Source organism: Puntigrus tetrazona, chromosome 9 (genome assembly GCF_018831695.1).
Source record: "Puntigrus tetrazona isolate hp1 chromosome 9, ASM1883169v1, whole genome shotgun sequence".
In the NCBI taxonomy this organism is placed as follows: domain Eukaryota; kingdom Metazoa; phylum Chordata; class Actinopteri; order Cypriniformes; family Cyprinidae; genus Puntigrus; species Puntigrus tetrazona.
This window is the reverse complement of record NC_056707.1, coordinates 12,549,693-12,568,000: the sequence shown is the minus strand read 5'-3', so window position 1 is coordinate 12,568,000 and position 18,308 is coordinate 12,549,693. Positions and strand designations below refer to the sequence as shown.

The following is an 18,308-nucleotide window of genomic DNA, read 5'->3' as shown; positions in this document are numbered from 1 at the left end:
AAAAAAAATAGTGTCTCTGTGTCATTTTTGTTGCTGGTAAATAACATTTGTCATGTTTTTTTTCACTGCTAAGTATAGAATATACATGCGTATCCCCATATGTTACATGCATTACAAAATGTACAATATGTTACATAATGAGAAAATTCAATGTGTATGTTTCCATGTTTGGTTTGATCAATTAGTTTTAGAGTCGTCTGTGCTGATTGACTAGCATGCTGCATCTCTAGTACCTTCAGGCCATTCTGGAATTGATTGGTCTTCTCTTTGATAATCTGTTGGTGCTGATCAAAGATGGAAGGCATGCGTGCATGACACTGGAAGGTCTTGCTGTTCAGCTCAATGTCTGTGAGCGAGAATGTGACATAATCCACCAAGAAACACAACCTGCTATTGGACTCCTGAAGCTTCATTTCCAACTGAGGCATTTCCTCTGCCTCCACCTTCATCACATATGACTATGACAAAAAGGAAATTATACAGAAAGATATTTTGCTTGTCGACAGAAACAACAGAGACAGGTTTTTGGAGATCAGTATTACCTTAAGTTCCATGAGTTCCTGTGTGTTTGCTGGATTTCTGAGGGCTTTATTTGATATTGTATCATATTCCTCACATAACCTAGAGATCAGTGATCAGTCGTTACTAACAGGTTTTTGACAAATTGTTTTGGAAATTTGTCTGTTACTCACTTGCTATTGAAGTCTTGATGACTCTGCAACATGTGAGTGACCAGTTTCTGCAGGAGACCCTCTGCCCGCTTCACGAGGGCACGAACCAGATCATGGGAGTGCACTTCAAACATGCCCAAACGCACCACCTTAAACACAGAATACAATAAATGAAGGTTTTGGTCATAATTCTGTGGGGAAAAGCTGCTAAAATGTAGATTGTAAAAAAAAACGTCAACCTTCAGGGTGTTGTATTGGATCTCATCAGCCAACTGCTGGTAGCGTGTCACCTCCATCATTAGTTCCTGGAAAGAGTGCTGCTCCTGCAGGAACTGGGCAACATCTTCCTCAGCTTGCTGGGACACCAGCGGAGCATACTTGTCATAAAGACGGACATGCTTCAAAGGTTCAGCTCTTTCTGCGCGTATTATACGTCTGATCTTCTCCTGCTGGGCCTTCACGATCTCCGGCAAGATGATGGGCTTTAGAGTGTGATGTGTCTCTGGGCCAGGCTTGAATTTGTGTAAATATGTAAATACATGACACAGAAATGAAAATATTAATTGGAGTAAGTTCTTTCTTTTGAAGGAATGATATAGTGGCTAAAAATATTTAGCTGATGCTACTTAGCTATGGGTAATATTTATACAGTGTTAAAGAAGGGATATCACAGTCTTTTTCCTTGAAGGTCACTATACTTTTTGTGCCTAAAACATGTATAACTTGAAATATATATGTTAACTAAGTTAACCGAGTTCTGTTTCAATATAAAAAAAAATTGGGACTCAGTTTCAATAAAAGATTTTTACTGAAAGAAGACATTTTGAATTCTGAACATATAGTATGTTTTCAAGTACACTGAACTCTTTTATCTCAAAAGATCAAAGAAAACTCCTCATGATTCCTCATGATATGATTCCTCATGATTCCCTTTAATATTAATACATCTATCAAACAACAACATAAGCGAGATGTAACATAAAATTAAAAAACATGTTTACCCATTCTGAGTACAGCTTCGTCTCTACTCGAGGGATCGAATTTAAAGATTTCAGCATCATGCCATACACATTTAGAAGAGTGACTTCAAAGTCTTTGAAATCGGGTTCAAATCTGATAGTATTTTGATCCAGCACCAGCCTCAGAACAAACCCCGGATGCTCATAGGCTCGCACTGACAGCTTCAAAAAAAAAAACATTACTTGGGTATTTCTAAAGGCTATCAAAATGTATATAATAAAAGATACACTGAAGCAAAGAAAAATCAATAAATATTCCAGAGTGATATACAAATTGCTACTGTTGAAAGATAAAAAGGTTAAGAGTTTACAGTGGTACAGATCTTACAGGGTCCTGGGCGATGAGGTGTGTGTAATCCTGAAAAGACTCCAGTGCTAGGCTTTGGAGCTGGTAGGTCATCAGCGTGGCCAGACAGTTGTAGAAAGACTGCAGTCGAGCAACGCTACTGTTGCTAGGGATCAGTTTGCGTTTGCTACTAAGACAACAGATTTGTTGCACTTCTGGTATCCACCTGTTTGATTCAAAAAAAGAAAAGAAACAATTGAAGTTGCATTGTTTTTGCAGAGTACAGTCTGCTAAGCTTAAGAAAATGTTTTGGATTATGTTCAGCTCTCAACTTGTAACTGCTTACTGAGTAGTATGAAAAATCATTCATTATCAAGATATTGTCTTCATCCACTAAGAAAATTCAAACAGATAGCTGGGATGGAGGATCAGTTCATGTATTGATGAGTACACAAAAACAGCAGTGAGAGCTTACTTTTTGAGAAGGATGCCAGTGGCATATTCAATGTGTTTGCTGACTAACTGCTGAAAAGCAGACAACTCCACAGATTCCTGCTCGTTGTGGAAGATCTCAACATCAACAAGGCGCAATTTCCTGCAGAAGAGAGCAAGACAATATAGCCATTACGGAAAAGGCTGTGTGATTTAAGAAGTGCTCTTTATGTGTCGAATGTGCACCTGAATGTGCACTACTAAAAGTATATATTTGTTTTTGGAGATAATATAATAATAATGAAATAAATTAAAAGGACAATTAAGTGCACTTACAGAAAGTATCACTGTTTCATTACACAAGGTACACTTTGTGATAATGTCAAACTTACTTTAAATTGCATTTAAATTACATTTAGGGAAATAATTAAAACATAAATAAATATAACATTCCATTTGGACTTAATTAAATTATTTAAAAGTATATCATTCCTGTAATAAGTGCTCTTTTACTCTTTTACTTTAATTTGTCAGTGACTCACAGCAACAGCAACATATGAGTAACCAGTTTCTGTGTGATGCAAAAGTGTGATTTTTTTTTTTTTTTTTCATAAGGGGCTTAATTTGCTACAATGCAGTACAACGCATTCAGTGTTGAGGTCCCCAGTTCCACACTGTCCTCATGGTCATCTGACACTTACTTGAAAGACACTTGCCACAGATCTAGTACTGCGAGCATAGTGGGATTGATTGAGTAAAGCTGGATTTTCATTCTTTTCTGGGCCTGAAGAAAGGGTTTATTCCATGGCTTTGGAATAACTTCCAATCTGCAAGAAACAAAGGGGGGAAATCAGGCATTTAATACAGGATGAAATATTGAAACAAAAAAACATTATGCATATGTTTTTTTAACATCAGGCTTTTTAAACGGTAATTTAATTTAACACTAATTATTTTGTTCATATTGCTATTACACAATATTAACTTAAATCAAGATGCTTTTCATCATTTTGGCAGATAAAAATGTATGAACTGCCGTTTTTCTGCATATTACAAATCTTGCTACAGAATGCTATTAGAGACTGGAAGAAGCAAATTAAATAAAGTTTTAAAGTACTAATAACGCAGAAGGTACATCAAAAGGCACAAATCACATAATGTAAAACTACATTTGGTAAGAAATTTGGAAGAAAACAATTACTTTCAAGAACCTGACTAATATGCACCATTATCTAGAATGCTTTATGGACAGTTTTATGTCTTGTGTTTTGCACTCACTCCTGTCTGTGTGGAGGGAGATCTCTAGCTTTGGACTCCTGATTGTCTCTGGGGTCTTGCAACACAAAATCCACTATATGGAGAACAGAGGACAACAATGCATGTAATTGGTAATGGCATTTAGACAGCATCATATAGATTGTTAAAATAAATGTACAGTAAAAAAAGGATTCAATTAATTCTTTCAGTCATTAACATTTAAAAATCATTGTTCATTAAACATGACAATCAACAAGCACCTAGACTAAACATCAGATTTTTTTGTAGGCATTTAGCGAAAAATGTCTCTGTGCTTAGACCGCCAAAATATATAAAGCAACCGTGTCTACTTTTCAGACTGACAGATTATCCAAACAGAAGACCATACCAATGGCCTTTTTGACACTGAGCAGATAGTCTTCTCTCATCTCATCTGAGAGAGCCTCAATGGTTCCATTCAAACTCTTCAGGTGTTCTGGGACTAAAGCAAGAACGTTCTTAAGCCAGGAGTCCTCCATAGCTGCCACATCCTCTGTGCCTATCCCATTGCGGATGTAATAGTAGTACCTCTGAAATAAAACATCAAGACACGACATTTGTTGCAAAACGTAAAGGCATACTTTAACTACTTTAACAAGACTGACTACCTTTTATTCTAATGCGTCACATCTGAAATTAAACGGAACTAAAATGGACATGCAAAAGGTTGTTTCTTACCAAAATGTCCTTCTCTGCAGCAGTGGGTGATCCCATAGTGGATGGGGTGCTGTCTTCTGTGATGGACGTAGCAATGGCATCGTCACGGTGCCTGAAATCATATTGTTCTTTTAGTGATTATACTGTATGTGACAGGTGCAATTTGTCATCAAGAATCCATCTTTATGCAAATTGAACCCACATAATAATGCTGACAAGAGCACTTCGAAAATGCTCACGAGCCCTCTTGGGTTGGACACTGCCACGATGCCTGTTAGAAAGTCCTGAATTCCCTCCATCTTTGGTCCTCACATGCTGTGGACCTCGAAGACGAGTCTGACGCCAGTGTAGCCCTGCTCCTTGCACATCTCCTTTAGGAAAGTATGTTTTCACAGATATTATGGTGTGGACTGCAAATGTAATATGTTTTTCATAAATCAAAATACATTGTATATCATACCAGAGAGCAAAGAGCCAAGGGTGTCCACCTGAGATGGTCCCTGAAGTGTGAAGCTAGGTCTTGTTTCATGCCACCGAGGTTTCGACCGAACCTGAAAGTCACAAGCCACACTGATATTGGTTGGAAAGACATAATCGTGACTTTAAAAGATATGGTGGATCAGTGCCAAGCTTTACCTGCTGTATTTTTGGTAAAAGACCCACAGTTTTATCTGGTTTCTTTTTTTAGCAAAGGGAGAGAAAAGAAATATGGAAAATGTTCAGTGCGTGTATATCATTCACACCGTGTGAGAGCCATTCAAAGATAAGTTATTCATGAGCAAGTAACATTAAGTTGACTATAAACACATTCTGTTCCCTTTTCACTCACCGGGATCTCCATGTTCAGCTATTTGGTTTTCGCTTTTACATTGAACTGGTCGGAAATGGAATTCAATTGGTCGTTTTCACATTTTAAAATGAAGCCACGTCGTATCTTGCGGATGCCAAAACATCCCGTGAGAAGATTTTCACAAAAACACAGCTCGTCACCTGTCCAACGGTCTGCAGGTTGCTCAATGGTTTGCTAAAAAAACAAAACAAAACGATTATTTTCTTTGAAAAAAGAATTGGAAATGTGTTCGGAAGTTGTTCTTAGGATAAGCTTAAAATGTTTGGTTTGTTAAGATTACCTGTTTTCGTTCAGCGACTTTATCCGCTTGTGAAAGTGTATTGGTGTTGCTAAGATGGTAACCAAGGAAGCGCCGCCTGGTCTACGTTTTACGTAATGCGACAGAGCGCGCTCCATGCACGTGGATAGAGACGAGAACATGTACTAATGTGTTGCTTACTGGGTGGCTGTTATCCCATTTTAGCTGTGTCATAAATGTCGAAGTAAAATACACTTTCGTCTTTGAAGTAAATAAATAAATAAAAATGGCCGCTAGAGATTTTATACTTGCAGTCAGTCAAAGCAACTGGTAAACACGGGCGAAGGTGAAAAGTCAATCGAGAGAATGTAACGTCTTCTTAATTAAGTAACAAACATGTAAGCCACATGTTCTCATTCAAATTATGCCAGAATTTGTATATATTTTAGACACAAAGGCAATGAGGTATAGTCTATATTCACCTAATTTAACATGCGCACAGTACACATACTTGTCTTCGGCCTCTGTTTCTTCAGTTAAGCATGTGATTAGCCATTAATCAAACGATCTGAACTACAATAGAGTGACAAGCTTTTCTTTGGTTGGACATACTTAGGCCTTAAACCCCAGTTCAAACAGATGGCACACACGTGCAGCATTCTGGTCCTGAATGTTTCTGGGTTATTCTTAATTTTCTTTCTTTCTCACAAAAAAATGCAAATATGGTCACTCAATCAAAGAGAGAGAGAGAGAGAGAGAGAGAGAGAGAGAGAGAGAGAGAGAGAGAGAGAGAGAGAGAGAGAGAGAGAGAGAGAGAACAACCTTAAATCATAAAGGACAAGAATACAGAAACCCTGTAGAGGATGCTAAAATGACAGAGGGAGTGAGATAAATGAATAAACTTCTGACAAGCATGAAATGTCTGAAATGAAAGGATATGCATGATAGTGGAAAAAAAAGAAAAGAGGAATGCACAGTTTCATTAACCCCTCGCCGCGGCTGAGTGCCATCAATCAGAGTCAACATTACAGTGCTCTGACATCAGACCCCTGCTGCTCTTTCATCAGTACATGATGAGCATCTCTCCAGAGGAAACCCATCTCTCTGAGGCCATCATAGGGCTGTTTGTGAGTGTCTTTGACTTTAACAGATACTGTGGCTGCATCTGAAAACCGAAAACTGCACTTTAAGGTAGGTTTCTTAGCTGGTTCTTGTGGAATTGCCCCCAAAATCCTGCTTGATACCACCCATGCCTGTGATGAAAAACTTTAAACTGTAGAAATGGAATAAATGTAAGACCAGAATGCCCCAAAAGCCTATAACACTGAAGGAAGAAGGAAAAACCAAGCAGTGGTTATCGTTTTATTTCAGTTAAAGGTAACAACGCTCACTCCAAGTCTGCCACCACTAGAGGGAGCCAACTGAAACACTTGCGCCTGTTTCTGAACGGTTTTATCCCCTAAAACATTTAAATTAGGAAATGCTTTAACTGGAATTCATATATAAATAAAACGGCATCTTAATGTGAGAGAGTAGCTTCGTAAAACATTAGAGAAATAGACATAAAGGCTTCAGTGCGCCGGGTGACGTATGTCAGGATGGCCGAGCGGTCTAAGGCGCCAGACTCAAGGTTCAGACCTTCCTGTGAAGCGGGCTTTCTGGTCTCCGAATGGAGGCGTGGGTTCGAATCCCACTTCTGACAGCTGTTTTTTTTTTTTTTGGTCTAATTGGACTAAACTCTCTACGCTAAAGCTTTGCTTCAAGCGCTAGCGCCAGATTCGGAGATCGTTGAGAACAAAAACCCAACGTGTAAAAAAATGCTCAAAACTTTTATCATAGATGCTCAGTGCAAAACAAAATCACTCAATTAAAAGCACAAGAATCTGGCCAAAAACATATCCGAGTAAAGGTAAAAGAAAAAGTATTTGGGGTTTTTTCATTATGAATCAATGAGAAAATCATCTAATTAAGATTTTAAAAAGAATATTAATTAAGAGTCCAAATTCGTACTCAATGTGTCATTTAATGGCATATTATTAATGCAATGTATGCAAAAGCTGGTAAGAACATCACTAAACATGAAAATGTTACAATGTTCATTTAAACATTTTTTTGAAGATTTATTAACATTTAATAAAAAAATATTTCACACAAAAACATTATATTAAAATTTTATTTGCATTCAATCTTGTGCATTCAGACAATATATATTACACAGCTAATAGCTTTATCAAAACAGAAAGAATAATCTTTTTTGGTGGAAAACACGAGCTTTGATAGTAAACTATTAAACCCAGACCTCTATCTGATGAAAGTTATAACTGAGCTTGCGTTCACCATATTTAACAGGCAAAAGATAAAATAAAAATGTACTTTTTAAAGTTGAAATAAAATTGTCCTGAGTAAAAAGTACTTTTTTCTTCAGAAATGTAATTACAATAATTATTAAATTATTGTTGCTTTAATGGAAATATGTACAACATCGAACAATATAAAAATATTAATCTATGCTTTAGAAAATGACAGCGTAATACATGTCAGTAGTTGAACAGTTGTGAAGCTCTGAACACCTGGAGGTTTTTACACAGCTTCAAAATGCAGTGAGGGACACGTCGGAGATTTCATAAAGCGGCGTCTTCTTGAAGTTTCTTACGTTTCTGCAGTCTGGCACATTTGGGACATGATTCATCACGGAAACATGAGATGTGGAAACAGGCTCTGCAGTCTGAAAAAAAAACCAGGCAACAGTCATTTTATGAAATACGGGAATGGCCTTATATCAGCTTACTCTCATTGAGTTCTCGTTTTACATCCACTACCAAATGATTAAGCGCTGTAACCCAAGGTGGAAAAAAAACATTGCTTCCAAATGTCTCGAGACTTTGACAGTCATTTTTAACACAGTGTGCTGAAAATACTTGTAGTTGTAGCATATTGATGTCTGACCTTGGCAGCGGGTGCAGGTGTCTCTCTGAAAAGGGAAAATCACTTTCTCACCATGACAGAACTCACAGATAAAACCTTTGGCCTGACACAGCTGAAGAACACAACAGAAATGAGGACTGTTGAACACTCTTAAACACTAGAACGTAGACATTTATTATTGTATGACAGTTATTTGTACATATATATATATATATATATATACACACACACACATATATATATATATATATATATATATATATATATATATATATATATATATGTCTATATGTATGAATGTATATATGTATATGATAGTAAGTGCAGCTGTCTGTTGGTGAACTGTTTGTTATGTATGTGCGTGCATCCAAAGAGTAGCTGGACAAACCTCACACATGTCTATGTGAATGACTGCAGACTGCATCAGTGTTTTCACTATGCTACAGAGCTGACCCTTTTTTACCCTGATGAGGTCATACATTGAGAAGAGGTGTAGTTCCTGCGTCAGATGAGCAGGAAGTTGTTTAAACTCGTCAAGTACTCTGGTTAGAGAAACAAGTGTCAGAACGAAAAACCTACCCACACCCATCTTTTTAAAGAAACATAGACTGACTGGTTCAAGGCTATATGTTTATTATGAATTCTCTGTACTTAAAAAGAGGGCTAGTAAATTACCCAGCTGACAATCTGCAAGCGCTCAAAAGCTTTTTAATGGATATAAGTTGCTCCTGTAGTTCCTAAAATAAATGATAGCAAACAGTTAATATAATGCTGCATTTAAAAAGAATGAGAATATTGCAATTTTAAATTATTGACTCAATAGTCTTGACCTTTCTATTCATCAAAAAATCCTGAAAATAAATGTAGCACATGTAAAATGTAGAAATGTTTACAAATATATTAAGCAACACAAATATTTTAACAGTATTAGTAATAATAATAATAACAATAAATGTTACTTGAGCACCAAATCAGAATATTAGAAGGATTTTTGATATCATGTGAAACTAAAGACTCAAATAATGGTTGCTGAAAATTCTGCTTTGCCATCAAAATAAATTAAAATGTATTAAAATATTATTTAAAATAGAAAAAAGTTATTTTACATTGTAAAATATTTTCATAATATTTCAGTTTTTCTGTATAACAATGAATAAACAATAGATAATGCTTAGAAAGGAGTATTTTAATGATAACTATTCTGTAATTAATAATACATCTAAAATATAAATGTAGCACCGGGGCAGGATGAAACACTCACTCTGAAACGCTGCAGCTCTTTGGCCTGGCTGTACAGGTTCTTGGACACACTCGTAAGTTTGAAGAGCGGTTGCTGCCATATACAATCCAGTAACTGTCTGGAGAAATGGCAGACCGGATAACGTGCAAAATCCCAGTTATTCAGAACCCGACCTGGAATCACTGATTCCCAACCGCCGTGGCAGCCGTCGCAAAAGTATCTCCCCAGGTACTCACAATACCGCAGTTTCTTCATGTACCCTTATAAGAGAGCAGCGAAGGCTTGATGTCAGAGGACTCAAAGCTTTGGATCACATGGCTCATATACCAGCAGCTTTATTACTCACTGGGCTCAATTTTAGTGCCACAGCCTGCACACAAGAAGTGCTGGGAAGAGATAACATCGCTGCGCCTGATAGAGAGATAAGCAAATATAAACACCCTTGTGAGAAAAGAAATATGCCTGTACCATATTCATTTCATTAAACACTTACATATAATTTTAAAAAGTGTGCATTATAATAATGACAACTTATAAAGAACATTTTAAATCATGTAACGTAATAAAGTGTAAAATCTTGATTTTATTAATTTTTTTACTGTACTTTGTTATTCGATATTCAATTTAGAGTAAATACATTTTAAATGTACAGTATTAAATTCTATGCAGCTTCATCATTGCAAATTGGCAAATTACAGATATATTTAAGTATGTGAGGTGCAAGTTTCAGTAGAAACAACATTTTATTTTAAACTACTTTAAGCATTTGAAGTTACATACACCTGTTACATATGTTTAATATTAATAGGTTTAGAAATACGAAAAAAAAGAAACATGCAGTTAAGTGTACAAAAACATTACATTCAGTTTGCACTTTACTAGATTCTTTATATTATTAAGAAAGCAGTTGCTCATGTGTTTCAGAGTCAAGCTTTTATTTTAACTCTGGTCGTACTGACCTGTGTGTTGGTTGGACACAGAAGATGATCTGAAATCCAGGTGGAGCCCAGGTTAATGTTCCTCTCATTCTGGTCTTCTGCACGATCTCTTCAGTTAGACTGATCCTGTCATCTCCCATCACAGGGACAGAGGCCTGTGAAAAGACGGAAGTGCGTTTTTCGTTTATTAGAAGTGCTAACTGAAATATTGTGAAAAGTAATGTCCTTAAAAATGTACTGTATATGCTTAAAAATGTTTCGTGTACAGTACGCGGAGACGCGTGTCTGTTTCTGCGGCTGCACCTGTGTGCGCTCCTTGCATGAATGTGTGTTTGTTCATTACCGTTTTCACTTCCTGCAGAGCAGAGCTGAGGTTTGGCACTAGCTCACAGGGGAACCACTGCTTCCTGAACTCTGACACCAACTGGTGGGCTAAATCCTCAGCACAACACTGCATTCTGGAACTCTGAAGACAACTGAAAAAAAACATGTACACGTACACACACAGTGACATGACTTTGTAAGAATTCACTGCATACCTCTGAAAAGAAGCCAGGGAGTATCTGTTTGAAGACGGTATAGGGGCGCTGTCATCTGGATAAGAGATAAGGAATTCAAAAAAACTAGAGAAACACATACACTTTGTATGAACGGATTGAATATATAGAGGGATATATTGTATGATGTGAATAGATTTATGTGTAAAATGCACCGGTTGTGTTTATATGAAACAGTGGTGCCATGAATGACACTGAAAATGACAGAATATCTACTCAATCTAATATTTATTAACTATAAACTATATTAAGTTTATAAGTTAATATATGCAATGATAACATTTGAACATTATTGTAAAACGTTAACTGTAGTAAAGTGGATCTCACCAAAACACTTTAGAAAAGTGAAATACTCCCGAGGTAAATACTTAATGATGAGCTGTTAGTTTTAAAAGGGCAGGTCAGCACTCTCTGATCTTTCTGACCACGTCGCATGTGACTTTGCTGAAACAAAATCTTACCCTCAAACCCACTGTCAAAAGAATAGATTGAGTCAGTTTTTGAGGTGTTTGGTTTTTCACATCTGTCTTGCTGAGGATGAGCGGTTTTTAACTGCTGCAAACACATGATCCATTTCACGGCCTCCAGCATTTCCAGCACCATATCCACGACTACAAAATGAGCATTTTCCTGCACATAAACAATGAGAAAAATGCACTCTTTACTTATTCCCCAAATCTAAGCCTACAGTTCCCAAACCATCAACAAAAAGGGATCCTCTAGAAGGTGTTTATATATTCATTTACACATACTTTACATATTTTGATAGCAATAACATTTCAGTGGACCACAAAACCAGTCATAAATAGCACAGGTATATTTGTAGCAACAGCCGACACATTCAAAATTATGGCAAGCAGGTTTTTATTTTACACCAAAAAATCATTTGGATATTAAGTAAAGATCAAGTTCAGTTAAGATGTTTTGTAATTGTCCCACCATAAATATATCAAAGCGTAATTCTTGATTAATAATATGCATTTTTAACTTTACAGGCGATTTTCTCAGTATTTGATTTTTTTTTTCAGATTCCAGATTTTCAAAGGTGTACTTGAGACAATATTGTCCGACCCTAATAAACCATACATCACTGCACTACATCACTACAATGACTGCATTTGTGGTCCAGGGTCACAGATTGCTAGATGAGGTTTCTTACATAATACGTTGCATGTGCAAATGCCTAAAAAGTGGCTGCAAAAATGATGCAGTATATATTTTTAAGTGCCGGTAAATTCAATGAATCATTTTTTACAGCATACCTGGTCCAGACTGTAGAGTTCTGCGGTGAAGTAATCTACACACGATCCATGTTTCTTAGCTGGGTCGGAGCTCCTTTGACCGGATGCTGGTGGGAGGTCGGAGCAGGCTCTTCTTTTAGCCCTTGACTGGAAATCCTCGCGTAACCATCCAGAAGCAAAAGTGTGGCTGCGAGTGTCCTGAGAGACAGGTGAAATTCCTGTGTCACGATTAGCTGCGAGGAACTGTGCCTGTCCCGGAGAGCCCTCGGGTGAATCACAGTGATCAAGGTATCGCTCTTTCTCTGAGCGACTGGACTTTACCGGACTTGAATCGTTGGCTTTCACAGTTGGAGAAACAGATAGCTCAAATATCGGAGGAGTCAGAGACAGACCACAGTGTTTTTCTGTCTCTGTGTTATGTCTCTTGCGGGATATGACAGGGCTGCTGCGGGGTAGATGGTACTCTTCTTCAGACTTGAACAGGCCTGAATCCCTATCAGCGACTGGAGCGTTACATTCCCTCAACTTCAGTCCATCTTCATCAATACCATCATCATCATCATCATCAACAATGCTGTCAGAGTGATTTTCATTCAAATCAGTATTCACTATCCAGCTAACAAAGCTACAGCTATTACCGGCACGTGCCTGGAGGATGAGAGAGGACAGAACAGTGAAATAAAGGGAAACAGTTTGGTTAAGCAGCCTAAGTACAGTATCCTTTCTAAGCACGCTCACTCAGAGAAACTCTTTACTAATACCATCCCTTTAAGATTGACAAGTTCAACGATATGTAGTTTGCAAAATTCGTATTTCACAACGACCCTGACAGATAGCTGGGAGTAAAGCAAAGAGGTAAAAACCAGCAAAACTCACCATATTTTGTCCGAGAAACTAGAAGAAAAGCTGCAGCTTTCATTTTATGATGTGATCTGATGGGTCTTCAGCAGTTTCACTTCCTCGGTCTCTAAATATTAGCCAACGTGTGATTTTTTTTTTTTTTTTTAGAGAAGCAGAACAGTGTGCGACTTGCTTAATTATATGACCAAGCATGTACGACTAAAGCAAGAGCAAGCGTGAAGTGCAAAAATTACATTTGTTGTAACAATTTAATGTTTTATGTCATTAAAAAACAGTCTTTAGGCGTTCTTGTAATGTCAGTTATTGAGGTTATTACAGTACACTTAATGTAATTAACCAAGTCTGCGTTATAATTTAAATCTTAATAAAATAGTTTTCAATCTGATCAATTAACAAAAATGTTACTTTATTTAATTGCATGGGTGACATTAATAACTTTGTAATATGAAGCTATCAAAAAGGAAAAAAAGGGAGAAATTAATACGCGCAATTAGATCTTGGACTACTTTTGGAGTAATAGAAAATGTTATTGTAGCACAGCACACATATACGGTTAAAAATTAAAACTATAATGTGTGGTGTATAATAAATTTATATTTCATGATATGAAAACTTAATATTTCACTTTCATATTACTTTTTCGTTTAAGACTTGTGAGTTCTAATTAGAAAAATATCTATATAATTATTATAGTAAATTGATAAATATCATTTAGTGTAACAATCACGAGTTCCCAAAAGGTGAGCCTTTTTAATGTTTTCTAACGCATTATCAGTAAAGCGGTGTTCTGCTCGCCGTCACCAGCAGGTGGCGCTAAAGTAAAGGCCATAGAGACAGTTACTGGCACGAGCTCAGGTCCATAAACAAACTGCGCAGAAGCTCCACGGACAGTCAGATAGCGCACTAGGAGGAAATTCACCCACCGTTGTCGAGACCAGCGCATTATCTTTGGGGATATACCGATCGCAGAGCCTTTCGACGAGCCTTTTTTTTCCTGACGGGGGGCGAACATGGCGACGCTGGGACCGGAGCCCCGTACTCATTCCCAGCTGCCTTCTGCCGCATTACAGACAAACCTGAGCGGACTGGGCTCCAACACGAACCTGCCCCTCAACCGGGGCTTGGAGAGAGCTCTGGAGGATGCGGCGAACTCCGGATTTCTGAACCTCAGCACAAGAAAACTGAAAGAATTCCCCCGGACGGCGTCTAATTACGACCTAACGGACACGGTTGAAGCAGGTAAAGGGATGAAGCGATGTGTTTCTGTTCAGCAAGCTGCTCTCGCGCGCGCGCTCGCTCGGTCCGATGCGCTTACGATAGTTTCAACCGGGAATGTTTCCCGAAACGTGTTTTGTCGCATTTCAACCACTGAAAGATGTTCTGGCCTTTTAAAAACTTTCACTGTAGTCCTCTATAACTCAACAGAAAGCGTAATAAATATATTTAGCGATATGCGTCAGTATGTACATTATGTTACAGAACATGTTGCAGACAGGACGGTATCCTGGGCCGGGATAAAGAGAAGTGGGCTACTTCAAAAGCGTTATAAACGCCCTGAACGGAGATCTGAGGATGCGATAGACTAAAGCGCTGAATATTATTAGCGTCCATAATAAGACTTCCTATGTGACCAGCTTGTCCACATACTAAGTGCTATGGAAATCCCCTTGCACTTTTGACAGGGGATTTCATTTCCATCTTTGGAGATCAGCAGAGCACACAATGCCCATGAAATGAAAATGAATGCACAGAGCAGAAACCAGAAATCTGAAGGCTGATGATCGTGGGATCTGCGGGGATTAGTTTTCTTTACTCTTTACTGCACGACGTGAATAATTAACTTACAACCGATTGACGTTATCATTAAGGTCAGTCTCGTGAGGAGACACTTAAGCTTACTATCAAAATGTCCTGAACTCAAAAGAACGATTTTCTGCTTTTATGAGTACTGCTTGTTATTTTAACAACAACTTATGGCATGCGTCTCCGCAAGGCACGTGACGTCAGGTACCCCAGTGAGTCGAATCTTTTGAGTCATGATTCATTTAGCAGAACTATGATTCTATATATCAGTATGTGGTGAATGAGGCACTGAATTGTTCACTTTACCAATTCGATCAAGTCAGGGTCTAGAGTCCTTGCATTGTAAATCACTTTTTTTTTCTTAGTAATTGTGAACCAATACATCTGCAAATATTCCTATATATTTTTTAATGGAACTGTACCTTCCTGTGAAAATGTCAAATGATCAATCACATCCAAATGAAACGTTTTTGTGTAATTCATTTGTGTATATTGTGTAGTGCGTATATGTATTATGTGTATATATAAATACACATACACACACACACACACAATATATATATATTTTGAAAATATTCAAACATGTTATATTTATATAATCTATGTTATAAATGTATTTAATATATAAATATAACACATTTTTCATAAATATATATACATGCATGTGTGTGTATTTATATATGCATAATAAATATCCATAGCGCACACACGCGTAGTATGTAGCTAAACAAAAAAAAAACGAAATTTTGAGTGTAATTATTTGTGATTAATTGTTTGACATCACTAGCAAATGACAGACTTTTCTCTGGTGATGTTATGCGGAAATTCTATAATTGATTGAATAAGATTTAGTCCCCAATAGTCGTCGTAATGAACGGCTGCGGGAAAAGCCAAGATGACAGTCAGGAATGTTGAGAGCGCGGGAGATCTGCTTCCGTTCCCCGTGAATTCCTCCGCACTCCCCTCAGCTCGGAGGCAGGAGAGCAGCTAAAATAGGAAACAGGAAAGGGCAGACCGTGGAAATGGCAAATTCCTAGCATTCTTAAATGGTCTTCTGAAGTGCTTTAATGCAGAAAATTATACATCGGCTCCATTATGATATTTGGAACGTGCGAACTGTTATTATGTGACTAAACGGCCATCATTTTAGCCACTCGCGGTGTCACAAGTTCACACAGATGAAGTCATCCTCACCACGAATACAGAGAAATTGTTTAGATACATTTACTTGCTTTGCTTAGTTGACCTTATGGCGTGTTGACCTTTTGGGTGTATTTCAGAAGACTATGAGAAGACTTATGACTTCATGAGTTCAGGTTTCTCCCCACAGTAGCTCTGGATTCCTCAGAAGTTGTCAGTGTTTTTTTTTGTTTGTTTTTCAGGTTTTTTTAACGGACTCAAGATATTTCAAGCTGGGACATGTTGTTCTCACAAACACACTCTCTGCAGGAGTTTCACAGGTGGTGTTGGGCATTTTCAACTGCTCATAAAGCCATTGTGTAGTTTTTTTTTTTATGTATTTTTTATGTTTTTTATGTCCTTTGGGCGGACGTTGCTTCAGGATGGGCTAGCCTTCACCATCATATTTCTTTACATTTCTTGATTTAATTTATATAATAAAATTCTAACTTGTAGCAGAGCTGTATGGATGAAGGGTGTTTTAAAATAGAGTGGTTATTTCAGGAGGAGTTTCTATAAAAATTCCAACACAACTGAAAGTGAAAGCATGAAGTCTTATAGCTGTTTGTACAGTAGTGTTCATGCTAGTTTTCCATAGTTTAAAGTTCATCTATAAAAACACTAATAATTGAATAAGTGTAATGTTTAGTAAATCTCAAAATTAATATCTATTGACAATTTTTTTGTGTTATTTTATTCAAGAAAACATTGATAAATATACAGTACAGTAGATATCTTATTCAGCATCGGTTCTTTTAACTGAAAAAAGTGATTGTAATCACATTTATAATGTTACAAAACATTTAATTCTTTAAAAGATTGTAATTTTTCCACAAAAATCTTAAGCAATTACATCTTGAGCTGTTTCAAATGAATAAGAAATAATAATAAGAAGAAAAGTTTCTTAAGCATCCCACCGAAATATTAAGCTGACTGTTGAAGAATCTTGTGATACTAAAGAGTGGAGTAATGGCTGCTTTCCCATCTCAAAAATAAATGTTTGTTTTAAAAGATTTTCACAATATTGCTGTTTTTATACATTTTTTGGAAAATCAAACCATTGGTCTGTGGATAAACTAAAGATGGTTATCAGATTGTCATGATCGCCAGAGTGTAATATTATTGCGTCTCTTATGAAAACGAGCTGGATCGTGCGGGGGACTTTATTGCAGTGCAGTTCGACGCATAGCAAGGCACGAAATAGTTGAAACCGTGTGCATGAGTTTGAACGTATATGATCAGGTGTCACAAACCCATGGGCTCTGCGCTCTCTAATAAGTGGCGCTGCGGTTTTAAGCAGGAGCAGTCTCCTCACGGCCCGATGCAGTCCGGTCTGTTTTCGTCAGGTGTTGCTCTTCGAGCCATGCGGCATGCGAGGTGGCGTGTGTGCGATCCACACGCATACACCCACGTGAATTACCTGTGACCCGTGCTCAGCTCTCCCATAGATGCGAGTTGATAATGTTGTGATGAAGCCGTCCTCTCTCTCTCTCTCTCTCTCTCTCTCTCTCTCTCTCTCTCTCACCTCCTACTTTAATCTGCTGTCAACCCACACAAGTGCGCGTGCACACAAACCTCGTTACACAATGCACACTTGGCCTTTTTATAACACACATTGCTCGCAACACAAACCCTCTTCCCCACGATAGCATCCTTTCTATGTGACACGCTTTTTTTTGGGATTAATTTCAGCTGCTTATAGGAGAGTAGCGTACACTGTTGAGAAACTAAAAATAATAACCTCACGTTCCGCTTTCTTTCTCTGCGGTACTCGCAGCGCTTGGGTGGGTGGATGCAGGGGTGTTTAAACGCGTGGTTGAAAGAATTATGGGATAACACCCACACGCATGTACACACAAATTCTCCGACCTCCAAATATTGGGTATGCGTAGGAGCGTGTCCTATCTCTGGGCAGCACCACTTTGGATAAACATTATGCATTAAAGATGCATTACATCAACACCTTTCAGAGTGTTTGCTAATGCACCATGGCAACAGCACGCCACACGTTACAGAGCCCAGGCATTCGGTAAGAATCTGAAAACAAGGCAAGGAAGAAATGAAATGCATTTAGCAGTAAGGGTCTTAGTGTTTACATGAATGTTACAGTAAATT

At 37.7% G+C, this 18,308-nt stretch overlaps 3 protein-coding genes across 8 annotated transcripts in view; 1 reads left to right on the top strand and 2 right to left on the bottom strand.

The window, feature by feature from the left end:
• Positions 1-5,542, bottom strand: part of dnah7 (dynein, axonemal, heavy chain 7) — a 56,964-nt gene extending 51,422 nt beyond the window's left edge. Inside the window, exons 1-16 of the mRNA XM_043248928.1 lie at positions 5,492-5,542; positions 5,191-5,385; positions 4,998-5,039; positions 4,822-4,912; positions 4,564-4,732; positions 4,383-4,473; positions 4,054-4,234; positions 3,687-3,759; positions 3,110-3,235; positions 2,452-2,571; positions 2,019-2,202; positions 1,673-1,852; positions 911-1,183; positions 693-820; positions 543-621; positions 234-458 (exon numbers count right to left, since the gene is read on the bottom strand). Coding sequence (XP_043104863.1) covers positions 234-458; positions 543-621; positions 693-820; positions 911-1,183; positions 1,673-1,852; positions 2,019-2,202; positions 2,452-2,571; positions 3,110-3,235; positions 3,687-3,759; positions 4,054-4,234; positions 4,383-4,473; positions 4,564-4,732; positions 4,822-4,912; positions 4,998-5,039; positions 5,191-5,202 — 1,974 coding nt within the window. The 5' untranslated portion in view covers positions 5,203-5,385; positions 5,492-5,542. The remainder of the gene's footprint in view (positions 1-233; positions 459-542; positions 622-692; positions 821-910; positions 1,184-1,672; positions 1,853-2,018; positions 2,203-2,451; positions 2,572-3,109; positions 3,236-3,686; positions 3,760-4,053; positions 4,235-4,382; positions 4,474-4,563; positions 4,733-4,821; positions 4,913-4,997; positions 5,040-5,190; positions 5,386-5,491) is intronic.
• A 2,064-nt stretch (positions 5,543-7,606) lies between these two features.
• Positions 7,607-13,388, bottom strand: rubcnl (rubicon like autophagy enhancer). Of its 2 annotated transcripts, XM_043249284.1 has the most exons (12): positions 13,227-13,388; positions 12,372-12,998; positions 11,571-11,739; positions 11,092-11,146; positions 10,896-11,028; positions 10,574-10,707; positions 9,961-10,025; positions 9,636-9,874; positions 9,050-9,111; positions 8,763-8,916; positions 8,396-8,486; positions 7,607-8,174 (listed from the first exon to the last, which is right to left on the bottom strand). In XM_043249284.1, the coding sequence occupies exons 1-12, from the start codon at positions 13,227-13,229 to the stop codon at positions 8,071-8,073; spliced, it is 1,836 nt and encodes a 611-aa protein (XP_043105219.1). In that variant the 5' UTR covers positions 13,230-13,388; the 3' UTR covers positions 7,607-8,070. The 2 variants fall into 2 exon arrangements, with proteins under 2 accessions (XP_043105219.1, XP_043105218.1); XM_043249283.1 differs by having other exon boundaries at positions 10,896-11,146.
• A 562-nt stretch (positions 13,389-13,950) lies between these two features.
• lrch1 (leucine-rich repeats and calponin homology (CH) domain containing 1) overlaps positions 13,951-18,308 on the top strand; it is a 35,767-nt gene continuing 31,409 nt past the window's right edge. Inside the window, exon 1 of one of the 5 annotated variants that reach the window (XM_043249278.1) lies at positions 13,951-14,450. In XM_043249278.1, coding sequence (XP_043105213.1) covers positions 14,222-14,450 — 229 coding nt within the window. In that variant the 5' untranslated portion in view covers positions 13,951-14,221. The remainder of the gene's footprint in view (positions 14,451-18,308) is intronic. The other 4 variants (XM_043249281.1, XM_043249280.1, XM_043249279.1 and 1 more) reach the window with 4 other exon arrangements.

Bases quoted from the DNA above. Each gene is read 5' to 3' on its own strand.
- rubcnl (XM_043249283.1), bottom strand. The intron at 11,147-11,570 runs GTAAGATTTTGT...TCTCTTATCCAG, and splicing joins TTTTGACAGTGGGTTTGAGG to ATGACAGCGCCCCTATACCG. The intron at 8,175-8,395 runs GTCAGACATCAA...TTTTTTTTTCAG, and splicing joins CACCTGCACCCGCTGCCAAG to ACTGCAGAGCCTGTTTCCAC.